The sequence below is a fragment of the Fukomys damarensis genome, unplaced genomic scaffold (genome assembly GCF_012274545.1).
Source record: "Fukomys damarensis isolate Sample0158 unplaced genomic scaffold, DMR_v1.0_HiC HiC_scaffold_10, whole genome shotgun sequence".
In the NCBI taxonomy this organism is placed as follows: domain Eukaryota; kingdom Metazoa; phylum Chordata; class Mammalia; order Rodentia; family Bathyergidae; genus Fukomys; species Fukomys damarensis.
The window spans coordinates 36,392,127-36,407,148 of record NW_022900922.1 but is presented as its reverse complement, the minus strand read 5'-3'; the positions used below and the strand labels follow the sequence as shown (position 1 = coordinate 36,407,148).

Here is a 15,022-nt window from a genome sequence, read left to right as displayed (position 1 = left end):
ATCTATTAACAGGGAGAAAATAAGGAAGGTCCAACATGGGGCCCAGGCAGAGAAAACTGCAGCTGACTGTTACCCAGAGGCTCTTTCTGCATTGCAAGACAACCCCGATGTTAGGCAAGTACTCTCTGGAGGAGCTACACTCCAGCCTCTCTGCCTACATCCTAAAATGATTGTGATTTGTTTTATATAAGCCCTCTCCTGTGGAGACATTTGCATCTTCATTATCAGCTACTACTGAAGAGTTCAGAGTGCCTGTGCTTTGAGATACTTTCCCTGCAAATTAAGTAATGTACCTACTACATAGTTCTGCTTTGATTCTAACCTAATCACATGTGTGTATCTACACACCCCTTGGTTATGGGGGGAGTGAAATAAAGAATTATTTGAATTTGTGGTAGTTTCCTATGGCTTACGCCTGAGGCCCCCTAGTGGAAACTGTCTGAAAATTGTTTCTTCAAGCTTTTTATCAATTTAAAAATTATCTGTAATTTTACCAGTGAAACTGCATTTTTCCTTTTCACAACTCATATAGTAAAATAATAGAGTTCCAACATATATTTTAAATCCAATGCTCTACAAAATTCTACATACCACCTAAAGAGTCAAAAAATCAAAATGCAAACAACATGAATTAGAACTCTACAGATGTATTATAGATCATTATTAGCATTCTTGAAATCCTCCTTGGGAAAAAAAAATCATTATTAACAGAAGAAAACATACGCATGGCTGTTCTAAGCCAAACTATGACTAAAATATAACATTTAATTGCAGATAGTACTAAAGCTGGATTAGAAAGCTGCATACAGATTAACACATGAAAACAAACCTCAGACCTATGATATATATAACATGTTAAACAGTAAACTCTACCTGAGGTTTGGCACATACAAAGAAAGGAGATTTAAGAAGTTATATACAAAAATAATTACCATTTATAGGAGGACATCATACAATTTGAACCACACCAAGCATAGTTATAAGTTCCAAAAGATTCAGGGAAATTTTGCAGAATTCAAAGTGACCACACAGGTCCCTGGTAGAAGTCTTTACTCCTGGTCAGGAGAGCCGTTCTACAAAGACAAGTGTCTACTACAAGAGGAAGCGTCTTCTCTCTTAAATGCCATCCTGAGCCCCTGTTTAAACTGATATGGTCCTTGATCTCATGTTGCTGAGCTGTTGCCATCTTAGTCAGATAGAGAAGAATATTAATTTTAGACACAGGCTTTTCAAAGCCCATGGCTCCATTTCAGAGGTCAGGTAAGGAGAGGATGAGCTGGGAACACTGGATGAAATATCACCTTCACCTCCCCTCTCATCAGTGTGGCAATACTCTCAGAATTACAAAGCTGGATTTGTCCTCGGCAATCAAATGTCCCTTTCAGACTCAGGATTATCCAAGTGCTTGTGTCCAGCTGGCAAGATGCGAGGTGCTACATGCAACTGTGAGCACATCCCGCTGCGATATGGGGTTTCCTGAAAACATTTAGCAGATTTGTTGTAATTTTCTCAATCCTTAAAGGTACTTGTAATGTCTCTGTTTATAGCTCTAGGAAGAGGTCAAAGGCACAGGCATCCACATAGGAAAAAAGAACCAGAAGGAATTTTTCTTACCTCTCTTCATAACAACACTGTGACTGTCTCCTGGTTTTCCACCATAGACCAAGAAAAAGGAGTTCGTGTGAAACAATTACCCGACAGATTCTCTCAGTGCTGCATTCCTGGATTCATTTAAATGGCATAAAGCCCCGATTCCCTAGAAACTGGAATTGGTATTTCAGGCAATCGTTCTGTTCTTCAGAGCCTGCCAGTTGTCACCCATTTGCTGAACCCCAACCCTCCATCCCAGAGCTAGCCTCTTATACCCTTGGTATTTTTATGCTTTTGTTTTTATTCAGATCAATGCATTCCATATAAAAATGATGTTTTCCATCTTAAGTAACATTTAAAGGATTACAGCAGAATCTTTTTTAAAAGCAGAATTATTGGCACTTTTCTAGGATCAAGAATTTTGCTCTTCAGGAAGAGTAACTAAGCAGAAACGTATGTTTCTAAAAGATAAACCATTCCAAAAAATTATGAAAATTACTATGAAATTATTATGAGCTGATTTGAGGTTACCAGTTTTTACAATGGTTACAATTTGAAGTTACAGTTTTGCAGGTGTGTACAAGTGCTGGTAAGGCGACAAGTTTCCCCACCAGAGGAAAGTGTATGCAGGCACATCCTCCACTCAGATCATCAAAACAAAAAGTCAGACTTTCCACCCCCCTGGCTCCAGAAAATTAGTCACAAGCTCCAGAGTCCAGCAGAATCACCTCCTTCACTATTTTTTAATAAACTTCCCTCCGAGTGCTTTTAGATCTTCAGAAAAGGTAGTTGAGTGAATTCGAGGTACTTTATGTACTTCAGAGTTTCCCCGCTCCCCCTATTTCCAGCATCATACATCAATTTGCTAAATTTGTTACCATTGATGAACCAATGTGGATCACTGCTGTCAACTAAGTTTGACACCTCATTTTCCTGGCTTTTTCTCCCTAACGCCCTTTTTATAATCCAGAATCCTATGCGAGTACCCACATTATATTCAGAATCAATAGGATTTGTGATGGATCGCACCTGGAGTATGAAAAAAAAGACAGTAGACAGAGATGGTACACAAATTTCTTCCTGAGTGCTTGAAGGATAGAGTTGGTGTAAAGTGAGATGGAGAAGGCCATGAGAGGAGCCCATTTTAGGAGAAAGGTCAGGAGCTCAGTTTTTGACAAGCCCATTAAATGTTCAAGCAAAGTAAGCGGTGCAAATAGAAATCTGGAGTTAGGGGAGGGCTGCAGGTATGTGAAAAATATTTGTTGATTAATTACTAGACAGAATGGTCTTTGATTGCATCTTCTCGTCTGAAATAAGAAAACTCAATAAAAAGAATCTATTCTGCTCAACTTCTAAAATTCTGTGACAATGGTCTAGTTCCATATGTCACTTTGTTCCCTGCTACTGATGACTTCAAGAGCAAGTTACCTGGTATAATACCCAACCACACACACACACACACACACACACACACACACCCCAAATCACATGCGTGCTCATTTTGTACTATTTGTCTAGTTTCAGGACTCTATGTTCATGCCCATAAAATATTTTGAATGCCCTAAAAATGGCCTTATGCTTAAGAAGTTTCATAATAAGACTATGAGCAGGCCCAGTAATGTATTTCTTCTATTTCCATGGTATTTCAGTTATATGTCTTTTAAAAATACTAGCATAGAGAAAACAGCTTCCCACAGAGCCATGAAAAAGAATCCTTTAATTATTTTCAAGGCATGCTTCCATTAGCAGATTAAGGGACTGGGCTGTCTGAAGAGCCAGAGCAATAGGCACTGCTGACACTCCTCATTTAGAATTCAAACCAGTCTGGGTATGCTAAAAGTTTGTGTTTATGCACAGCTTTCTGAGTGTTTCCAGAACAACACGGTCTTATCTACACACAGAAGTGGAACAACTGTCTCAAATAACAAAATGCAAATGAAAGGCTATGGTGTCCCATTACCCATGTTATAACTGAATTTTCTCCCTTTTATAAATGACCATTGAGTATGACCTATAAAAGCAAAAAGTTGATCAGCTGCACTTCATCAAAATTTAAAATGTTTGCTGTTAAAAAGACACCATTAGAAAAATAAAAAGACCAGCTACAGACTTGGAAAAAAACATACATTTGATAAAGGTCTTCTATCCCAAATATATGGTAATTTTATAAATTCAATAATAGGATGACAAACATACTAATTTTTAAAATGAACAAAAGATTTAAGCAGCCAGGCGTGGTGGAGCACACCTGTAATCCCAGCACTTGGGAGGCTGAGGCAGGAGGATTGCTATGAGTTCAAGACCAGCCTGGGCTACACAATGAGTTCCAGGGCAGTCTAAAAAAAAAAAAAAAGATTTGAATAGACATCTCATCACAGAAGGTGCACAATGGTTGCTAAGCATATAATATAAATGCTGAAAACCGATCATCAAGGAGATGCAAATTGAAACGATAATTAAATAATATTTCACTGGAAAAGTTACAATTAAAAAAGAGAAAAGCAAACATTGAAGGGAATATGAAGAAATTAGAGCCATCAACAGACAAGTTGATGGGAATATAAAAAGTGTAGGTGTTTTGAGATAATAATGTAGTTTTTCTCCTGGGAATCTCCCCAAGAGAAATAAAAACACAGAAGCATTATTCACAATAACAAAAACCTGGAAACAATCCAAACATCCATCAGTTAGTTTGGTGAGTGGGAAAGCATAATGTGGCCTATCCATACAAATGGAATACTGCTCAGCAATCAGAAGGAATGAATACTGAGGCAGGAGGTAGAGAGGAGAAATTCCTGGAAGGAGGGGGCTAGAAAGTCAGCGGGAAAGAGGAAGCTGATTCTTCAAAACCCACAGAGGCTGACCAGCTGCACCACAGCAGGGAAAGACCAGAGGCGCAGGCACTAAGGCTTCTGGTAGGCCAAGACAAGCTCCCTAGAAACCACAAAGAGCACTCACCTCTAACAACTAAGCCATGCCTGGGAACACAGGCACTAGAGAATATCCTCAACAACTGAAAGTGACCCAACTCAACTATAATTAATTATAATCTCATTTACATTTTGGTTTTGATGCCACCACCCCACTATGTCCCCCCAGTTTTGGGTGTCATGATGGTTCCTCAAAGGTCCATATAGGGACAAACCCCCTCTAACAGGAAGCGGGGTATTGTCCCTGATTGGAGTGAATTGATGCCAAAGTCCAAAGAGTTAATTTCTCTCTGGGAAAATCACACTCTGGCTCTGACCCCTGGGTTATCTGAGGTCCCAGGCTCTATTCACTGGCCCACTCTCACTCTGAGGTGCAGAGCCCAGCTAACAAATCTATTCTTTCACTTCTACTTCTGTGTGTCTTGCTAAATTCTTTGTTCAAGAACCTAGGACAACTACTATTCCTAATAATAGTTGCTGCAATATGAATGAACCAAAATCTTGTGCTAACTAAAAAAGCCAAAAATGAAGATAAGCTGTATGATTCCATTTGTATGAAATGTCCAAAAAAGGCAAGATTCTACAGACAGAAAATAGTTTGATGGAGCTGGGAGTAAACTATAAACAGAATCTTACTGAATCAGGTTAGATGATCATGATTTTAAAGTTTCTTAAAATATTGCTGAATTATACACTTAAAATGGGTAAATTTTATTCTCTGTAAATTACACTTCAATAATGTCACTTTAAAAAAAAAGAAAACACAATAGTGTGCCTAATTAAAAAATAAGCATGTTAGAAAGAAGTGGGGAAAAGTACTTCTGAGCAGGACGTGCCCAACTGTTCCAGGTGATCATGGCTCGGATCTGGGCAGATAAATCACATTCCACACTTACCCAGTCACCTAGGGCTAAAGATAAGAGAAAATGGTAAAATGAGACAAAAGTGAGATTCAAGCAATTTTCTTCTGGTGCAAATACCACCTATGACTGAGTAATTAGTAGGAAAATCAATGGTAATTTAATATAACTCCTAAGTCTTGCTATCTGTTTAGAGATAGAATAATTTGCACAAGAGGATAATGTCCAGACTTGTCTACAACCCCATTTGACATTAGACCCTTCACATTACCAAGCAACAGTGAGTAAGTAGCTAAATATTGCATAATAAAAAATGAGGTGGATAAAATTCCCACATGGGCTGAGGGTGTAGTTCAGTGGCAGAGTTCTTGCCTAGCATGCTGAGGCCCTGGGTTCAATCCTCAGCAATACAAAAAACCGATGAACAAACTCCTAGGTGTTTTATCCTGTTTTAAAAAATGAAAATAACATGAAAGGTTTTAAACATCTGTGTGAAAATATGGATACAAATATTTAAAAATTAATCTTCCAAAAGTGTTAAATGTTTTAAATTCACTATTTCATAGCAGTCACATCCTTTGTTCCTCTATATCCCTTTTTACTTTTGTAGAATGTAAATACATGTCTCTAAGTTTAAAAATAATACATGATATTTCAATGGGTACAAAGTAAATTATGCAAATTCTACTCATAACTAAATTTGCAAATAAATTTCCAAAGCTCACAGATGACTTTCTTTTTTTTTTGGTACCGGAGATTGAACTCAGGTCCTTGCGCTTGCAAGGCAGGCCACCGAACCGCTGAGCTAAATCCCTAGCCCCAACAGATGACTTTCATATCATTTTTGTTAAATACCTCTCCTTTTCCTCATTTTTTTAGCATGTGGTTTAGTAGCAGTGCACTTGCCTACCAACACCGAACCGGAGCTAAATCCCTAGCCCCAACAGATGACTTTCATATCATTTTTGTTAAATACCTCTCCTTTTCCTCATTTTTTTAGCATGTGGTTTAGTAGCAGTGCACTTGCCTACCATGCATGAGGCCTGTCTGTAGGCCTGCACTGCCTGCATTGAGAACTACAATGCTCAAATTCTTCTATGAAGTCTGACTTTGCTGAGGTTTGTGTTGGTGATGCTTCTGGGTATGTACTGCCCATCCCTGGGGCCAGAAAAGAGCTGGGGAAGACTCTTCCAGATCCTGAAGCAATAGCAATATGCCCAGGACTGCCAGTTTTCTGTGAATGGTTTGCTCATCTTCTGGTCTTCAACATTCCCACCACTGGGCTTCAAATCTAGTTCACTGAAGGAAAAGAAAACAGATGCAATGGCCTACCCTCAATCTTTTCTTTTCTCAACCAAAAGACCATCTTTCCCCAAAGAAATTCAGTTTTTCTTCCCTCTGGCGACTTTATTTTTTCTAGAGGACCATTTTATTCATATTTCACAGATGCAATGGCCTACCCTCAATCTTTTCTTTTCTCAACCAAAAAGCCATCTTTCCCCAAAGAAATTCAGTTTTTCTTCCCTCTGGCAACTTTATTTTTTCTAGAGGACTATTTTATTCATATTTCTCAAAAAGTGGGATTTTTTTTTCCTTTTTGTAGATGTTATTTAATCTCCAAATCAGAATTCTTTAACTCTTCATCTAACTCTCCCTTAATTAAAAGCACCATTCAGATGGTTCTCCTAGAAGAAACAGAATGTTCCCTATATGAGCCTCAGGAGAATCGAGTTAAGCCTGCACTTGAAACCTGCCCAGTTATTTTCACGCTTTAGTTCCATTTGAGAACATCCCCATTACATGCCAGGTACAATGCCTGGCACTAAGAGAAGACAATAAACTCTGTCCTCTAACAGAGATTGGCAAGGGGAGTGGAAAAAAAGGCACGGAAAGTGGCAACAAGAATACTGCAAGGTAACTGTCATATGGACTAGACAAAGTTGTCACATAGCATATGGCAAAGGGCACCAAGCCAGCCCAGGGGTCAGGGAAGGCTAATAGGAACATAGCTACACTGCAAGGTAAATAATATCCTAAACATCAGGGGAGCTGAGAAGATACTCTGGGGTGAGGAAGCAAGATGAATAATGGTGGGGAGGTGAATAGGAATACAAAAACCTTCTTAACTGTTTATCATTAAACACAATGGTTGCTGGTGAGGGGAAAAGTCATATACAGGTGATAGCTCTCCTGACTATATTAGGTTTTTTTAAAGTCAAGTATTAGAGAATTTTATTAAAAAATCTCTTCACATTGTACTTTATAAGAGAAAGAGAACTGCTTTCACTAATAATTTGACAATGCCCAGCTTAGAATAAAAAAGGTGGATGCATTATTCTTACACTAGCTGGGTGTCCTGCAATTCTGACACTAAAGTACTCGGACTTAGTTCAGATTCTACTGGTTAAGAGCAACATCCTTTACTCAATGGCTCCCACTTTAGACCCAGCCAAGCTTCAGGGGTCAGCTATACTTCTAACTGATTGGCTATAAATGTGGAGATTCCATAAGCCCCTCATTTGATAATTCAGTAGACTAGCTTACAGAAGTCACCAAAAAGAAAAATTAAAATGATTAGTTTTATTATAAAGGAGACATATTAGTGTGTTGGCCTGTGACAAAATACTAGAGACAATCAATTTTAAAAAGAGGAAAGGTTTATTTTGGCTCATGGTTTTATAGCTTTTAGTCCATGGTTGGTTGTCCCCACTGTCTTGGGCCCTGTAGCAAGACTATACATCACGGTGAGGCAGGGTAGGAAAAGTAAGATAGGTAAAACAAAGACAAGAAATATTATCATTTAAAAATTGTACCTTTAGTAAAAACTTCAGGTTCAGAACACCAATCCAGTAAAACAATTCCTAAGGAACTTAAAGACACATTAAGCCTTGGCCATTCCCTTTTACTTACAAATGGGCCTTTTCCTACAGATGGACTACAGCTCTACCAACTGGGATGGCTGTCACCTATAAATAGGCTAGCACCTTTCCTTTGCAGAAAGAGATGTCACCTTTCATCTATAAACTAAATCCTCTCTTTGCAGATTCACAAGTTCTACAGATTTCCACCTCCAAAATCCCCATAAATATACCCAGCTAAGGCAACAAGCATCTACCCACTCTATTTCTTTGAGTGTCTATTTAAAATTCTATATAATAAATCCCTTTATATCTCTTACTGATGATGCATCTTGAAAATTCTTTTTTTTGTGATGGAAGCCAGCAATCCTGAAACCTATCCCATGGTAGGTGGAGTCAAGGTTCCCCCTCACCACTTTGGGGACTTCCTTGGACCCTGTCCTATGACACTGGCAGGAGCACATAGTAGTGGAAGCTGCTCACTTTATAGCAGCTGGGAAGCTGTAGCATCCCTGAGAAAAAATAATACATTGCCCCTTTGCCTTCCCAAGACTCTTGCTAATTCAAGGGGATTATAAGAGTGCCTACATCAGTTGGTTAGGATGAGTATTATTTAAGTGGCACTGGGAACAGGGCAAACTAGAGTTATCTACAGAGAATGTGCCTTCCTACTTTCCTTAGAATACTGGTCATACACTGGAACAAAGCCAGCTAATGATGTCACTGCTTATATAGTTCAACTTATAAAACCTTCCTTCCTGCAATAACTCAGGGAAGAACAGATCACACAAGAGTCCAAGAGTCCAGCTGGCCACCACTGGATACTGAGTACCTTCTAGCAATTTCCCTCTCCAGCCTGTCACCATTCTATCTCCTGATTGCCTCACATTCAGGCCTTCATCACTGGACTTTACAGGCAATATTCTGTCCAGCCTGTCACTAATGGACCCTCTTCTGTTAGTGAGTCTCAATCTATCTATCCTATTCTTTCCCGTGAATTCCTATAAGTAGGTCTCAACAAGTCTTGTCCTGTGTGCCATGTTCAGGTGTTTTCTCCAGTCTCTCAGCAACCTACTGCCCTAGCAGAAATGATTTGTGGACCTAAAGGAAGCAAAAGAGAAAGGCACGCGTCCATGATACCTTCCAAAGGCACATCCTCACCAACCATCCCTTGATACATGGGCCTTGAGGAGACAGTCAAGATCCGAACTACAAGCATGAGATCCAGGACGGTCCCAGAAAGGAAGCTCCATGTCCTTTCTTCCTAGAATCCAGGCATGCCCAAGATCTGTGCTCACAAGCAGAAGGCTCCACCAAGTTTCAGAATCCAGAGACTTTACTGAAGGCTCATCATCATACAAGCATGAAGGAATACATCATTGGTCACAGGATTAGTTTCAATAAGAAGCACCCCTTTCTTCCCCACAGACTGGGTTAGTCCCAGAGGACCCCAAGTGCCAAGGAAAGGTTGGCTCATTAGCATAATAAAGGCACATCTGCCACTCAGAAAATCTCAAGGAATTCCAAAGATCTGTGGCAAGAATTAGGGAAAAGGTCAGATGTATTCTGTATTATACTACAAGTGAAAACAGGAGAAACCAGGTATAAATCAGCCAAGCACTTCCGGGTTGTTTCATAGGAAGTATCTCTAGAACTCAGCAGAGACCAGGTAAAAACCTATGCCTGGTTGAGCACACACCAAAGTCCATTCTCCTTGCTGATGACCTGACATCATAAACTCAAAATCCCCCATGTAGAACATTCACCAAGAAGATAAAGAAGCATTACCATCTGTCTTACCAAAACCGTAAAACTTTCCCTTGCCATCTAATCAACAAGTGGTTTTACTCTTTTCCTTCCTATACACTGTTACCAACTGCAGAGACAGATTTAAAGCTTGTCTCCTATTTCCTTGTCAGCTTTCAATAAAAGCTTTCTTTTTTGTAAAAACCTGGTTAATTGTTATTGCCTTCTATGAGCATGGGGCAGAAAACCCTTGGTTACAGTTATCAACTGAAAATCACTTAAAATTAATAAGCATTTGCAAAAAGGCAAAATATGAAATAAGTGCATTTATTTTTATAACAAGACCAGCAAGAAAATAAACTACAAGTTCCTGTTTACAATACCAAGAAAATGTATTAACTATATTATGATAAACTCAGTAAGAAATGTAACATATGGTAGAACTTACAGAATGTAGGAAAAGTCAGGAAAACAAAGGAGCATGTACTCAGGGAGAGGAATCACAAGGAACAGATGACCACAGGGCTTTTCTTAGAATGGTAAATAAATATGGCAAGGATGTTGGTCATGTGGGACACACTGGGCCTAGATTCATTTTTACTTCAAAACTGTCTACTAGGGTATGAATACAAGGGTGCAAGATAATGCCCAGAGGTACAATACCATGAGGCTTATATTCTACCTGTGCTCAGGTACTGCAGCCAGGCTGAGTGAGACCCTGTGGTACAGGAACATTTGTGTCACAACTCCATCATCCCCAGACTGATTCTGAGGAAGGACAATGAGGAAGATGTTACATAGCTCAAAATAAACAGTCAAGATCAGTAGAAAACAAACAGTAGGGTGGATAAAGTTTTTTGGGGTTTTTTTGTTTTGTTTTGTTTTGTTTTTTGGTACCAGGGATTGAACTTGGATCCTTCCGCTTGCAAGGCAGGCCACCGAACTGCTGAGCTAAATCCCCAGCCCAGGGTGGATAAAGTTTTAAGCCTAGGTTTCATGCTCTGTGACCTTGTAACAGTTTGCATTTATGCTAACTCAAAAAGAAATTTTAAGTTCAGTTAGGAAAACCTCATTCATATGTTTTATTTTTCTACCATCACCATCTAGTGGAGAAAACCTTAACTTCAGACAGAAGGAACTAGAGTTCAGGGAAAAAGAAAACCAGAAGGCCTGCTACATGGCAGGCAATAAGCAAAATGCTTTCACATTTTAAGTTCATCTTATTCTTACAATGGACTATAAACATCATCACACCTCTTTGAGATATGGAACTAAGTCTGAACCAAGTTCTTAGTTCATCAAATCTTGACCAAGTTCATCCTATAGCCAACTCAAATCCAGATCCTTGAAGTATAAGGTCATTTTCACCTTACTGTACATCTAAATAGCTGTTTCATGCCTGTGGCTTTGGGAGTAAAATACACACACACGTCTCTTGTGTTATGAATTATATCTAGATGTCCCCCAAGACCCTCACATACCCATAGGAAGGTCTTTTGGGAGGTGATTGAATTATGGTGCTTGTAGCTCACTTGCTGTTAAGGAAAGGGGTTCTGGCAAGAAAAGGCAGATCATGTGGGGGTGTGGCCTGGAGGAGTATTATTGTATCTCCCTTCCCAGCTCCTCCCTTCACTCTCTCTTCACTTTCTGACTGGCTGCCATGATTAGAGCAGTTTTCCTCATCCCAGGGCCTTCTACCTCACTGTTCTGCCTTGAAGTCAGCCAACTATGGACTAAAAATTGACACCAAAATAAACTATTCCTTTAAGATGTGATTGTCAAGTACTGTGTCCCAATGATGAGAAAATGACTACAACAATCCGTATTTTTCCTTATTTATATATACCTATGGGCAAATCACATGTATAAAAAGAATAGAATGGAGCTAGGGATACAACACATGAAGGCCCTAGGTTCAATCCCTAGTGCAAGAAAGAAAAGAAGGAAAGAAGACTGATTATACATACATCTTTTAATTTTATTCTATATTTTATGATATTTTTATATGACAATAAATACTGTTGAAATCACACACTAGGGAACAATGAAGACATAGAATTACATCTATATGTAAGCATCCAGTGTACTCATGAAATACATTTTAAAAGTCTGGAAAAAGATGCTAAAATACTAAACAGTAGTTACTCATGAGATTTTTCCATAAACATGTATTTTCAAAAAAGAAATTTAGGTCTTATATATATTAAAAGAAAAGACATTTAAGAAACTCCATTATTTTAAAATTGTTTTGCATGGCTTAAAGATGAGCATATTTAAACATGTTTGTAAATGTTTAAAATCAGTGTAGTATACTATACCTGCAAATTAATAACACTTTTCTTCAAAACTTGTTTGAGGACAGCCCTAGAACTAGCAATTGATTCTGCAATACTCTTGTGACTGTCAACTCTAGGGAGAAATAAATGTTTATGAGCCGCTATTTTTTCACAACTTCAAATTATACTATGATCAGAGAAATAAAGATTATTTACTTAACCCCAATTAGTTTTTCTATTAACTTTTGAGCCCAACATTTTTAGAAAAACTCAACCATCAAAATATTGGATTTCACTTCTTGTACAATTATAGCTTGGGACACATACTTTACAACTAGTAGCAACTGAAAAAATGCATTCTGTGCCCTTTCATCTCACATGAAAAGGCTCATAAAATCCTTTGGCCTTGCTTGTGGATAATGATGGAAAGAAAAATATCCCACCTAAAATATACTTTTGTTTATTTCAAGTTGGGTATTCAGAGAAATCTCTGTAGACACAAGAATGGCTACGGTAAGCTGTCCCTTTTGTTTAAAAGTAGCCTACATCTAGACACACTAGTAAATAGTAGATCCAGGCACAGCCTTTTTGCAAGCGGGGGAAAGCTAAAGCTAACACCCACTTTGGACAGAAATGACCACAGGTTGCTATTACCTGGGAGACTCCATGTGAATCACCTGTATGTATCTCCCCACAACCCTTGAGAATGGACCACTACTCTTTGAGACAGCTGCCTACTATGGGGAAAGGGCAGGTGTACTCCTGAGCCTTAACTCAGGACCTATTATCCATTAAAAGTATACTAGGTATCCTTTTCTACACCACCCCATTCTCACAAACAATTTTATGGGTCTCAAAAACTAGGTGCATCTTTAAAGATGCCTTCACTATAGCATCTCCAAGAATAAAACAGACAAAAAATAAATAAAACTCTTGGAGATCACCACAGAGGGAAAGAAAACAAATTTCCAGTTCCTTTACATGTTATGCACGAAAGGTATGATGTATGTTTTCTTTTGAAGCAGTCAAGGACTTAAAACCTACTTTTGTTTAAAAACAAACAAACTGACTTTTCATTCAGGCCTACAGATGACCAATGAGTAACTAAAAGCAAGACAAAGCCTGGCATCTCTGCTTTCACTTTTTATCAATCACATTTACAGCTTTAAAACTCCCCACTCAGCTCTACATGTAGGCTGGTTAATCATCTAGGGAAGGTTCATCTAAAAACTGATAGTACAGGGTTTATTAGACCCAATTTTACCTAATCTATCTCATTCCCCTTCAAGATTGAGGACACCAAGATGAGATTTGCAAGAACATTCAACTACCAGCGTTTACCCCTGAAACTAGCATGGAAAAAGTCATTGACATAAAACTGCAGTTACCTCAGACTCCAACAGAGCCTCTATAAAACCAAGATGGCCCGAAACAGAAGCAATCATCTCACAGGGACTAGATTGCTTCCCAAAACATGGGGCCTTTCCTAGAGCTGATCAGCCAGACACTAGTTCACCCGAGCAACCCCGTAAGAACTGGCCTCTTCCCTTTGTTAATAGCCCAGCCTGATCTTCCCCATCAGGGCTGTATCCTTTTCAGCTTTTCCTTTCCTCAAACCGAAATCCCTTCACCATTTTCTTACTTTCCAATTAGAGCTTTTGCCTGTAAATTTGTGTTGTTGCCTCAGTTTTAATTTCCATTATTGCTGAAGCAAAAACCCATGGTAGTCAGTGATAACCTTCCCCCTTTAAGCTCTAAGTCAGCCATCCTGCTCTTTCAGCCTAATACTGTACTCCTACGTCTCCGGTATGTGACAGGAGTTGTATGTTCCTTCTGTTAGCTACTGCTAATTTACTTGATAGATTAGAATCATCACACCTTCAGAAGGAAAAGGAGTACATTAAAACTTTCCTCCAACAACTTTCAACGAGACAGAAAACTTTATTCTCCATTAATTTACTTTTTGATTAGCAAACATGCACGTTTAGCGTAAATTTTCTGTCCAGGTAGTTGAGGGGCTGAGGCAGGATTCCAAATTTGAGGCCAACCTGGACAACATACCAAGAATGCCCATACCAAGAATTCCTTAAAAGGGGAGAATTAAAGGTAGAAAATAAAGCCCCAGAAAACGGCAACACAATTAAAGACGCTGAATACCACAATTAACATTTAAATATTTTTACGCAGCTTGAGTGGGCAAGGTTGCCTGTCACCGTTTTTTTATAGGGAGAGAATGCTGGTTTCCAACTGCGGCTCTTACATAACAGAGGTGAGATAAGCTAGGCAAGTCCCTGGACAGAGGCAGGCGCCTTTGCCACCCTCCCCCAATTTCCCTTTCATTACCAACAACCCTCTGTGACCCGCTCGCTCGCTCCTACCCACGCGCCGGTTCAGCTCCCCTAGTGTGGAAAAAGCCGCCCTCCCCGCTACAAACTGCGCTTAAGGCTCCTCCCAGCTCCAAAGGCCGACCTGACGCTGGTTCCTGCACAGCCCGCGTCCCCTCACAAAACCCGCTCTAGGAACCGGAAGTGAACGACAGGCGGCCGGAGAGAACCGCTAGAGGCTACGTCTCCCGCCTTGCCGCGCGAGGAATGGCCGGCGGCGATTGCGACTACACTTCCCGGCGTGCCGCGCAAGACGTGGCTTGCGTCTGAACCGGCGTCGGCAGACTACATCTCCCGAAGGGTCGAGCGAGGCGTTGCCCACGACGGGGTAAATGGTCGCGGACTACACTTCCCGGCGCGCCGCGCGAGGCGTCGCCA

General features: G+C 39.7%; 2 protein-coding genes across 2 annotated transcripts in view; one reads left to right on the top strand and one right to left on the bottom strand.

Annotated features, from left to right (window-relative positions):
- The window catches only part of Mylk4 (myosin light chain kinase family member 4), a 70,826-nt gene extending 68,740 nt beyond the window's left edge, over positions 1-2,086 (bottom strand). The window contains exons 1-2 of the mRNA XM_033761792.1: positions 1,615-2,086; positions 933-1,476 (exon numbers count right to left, since the gene is read on the bottom strand). Coding sequence (XP_033617683.1) covers positions 933-952 — 20 coding nt within the window. The 5' untranslated portion in view covers positions 953-1,476; positions 1,615-2,086. The remainder of the gene's footprint in view (positions 1-932; positions 1,477-1,614) is intronic.
- Positions 2,087-13,734: 11,648 nt separating this feature from the next.
- Positions 13,735-15,022, top strand: part of Wrnip1 (WRN helicase interacting protein 1) — a 20,756-nt gene continuing 19,468 nt past the window's right edge. Inside the window, exons 1-2 of the mRNA XM_033761791.1 lie at positions 13,735-13,788; positions 14,780-14,908. Coding sequence (XP_033617682.1) covers positions 13,735-13,788; positions 14,780-14,908 — 183 coding nt within the window. The remainder of the gene's footprint in view (positions 13,789-14,779; positions 14,909-15,022) is intronic.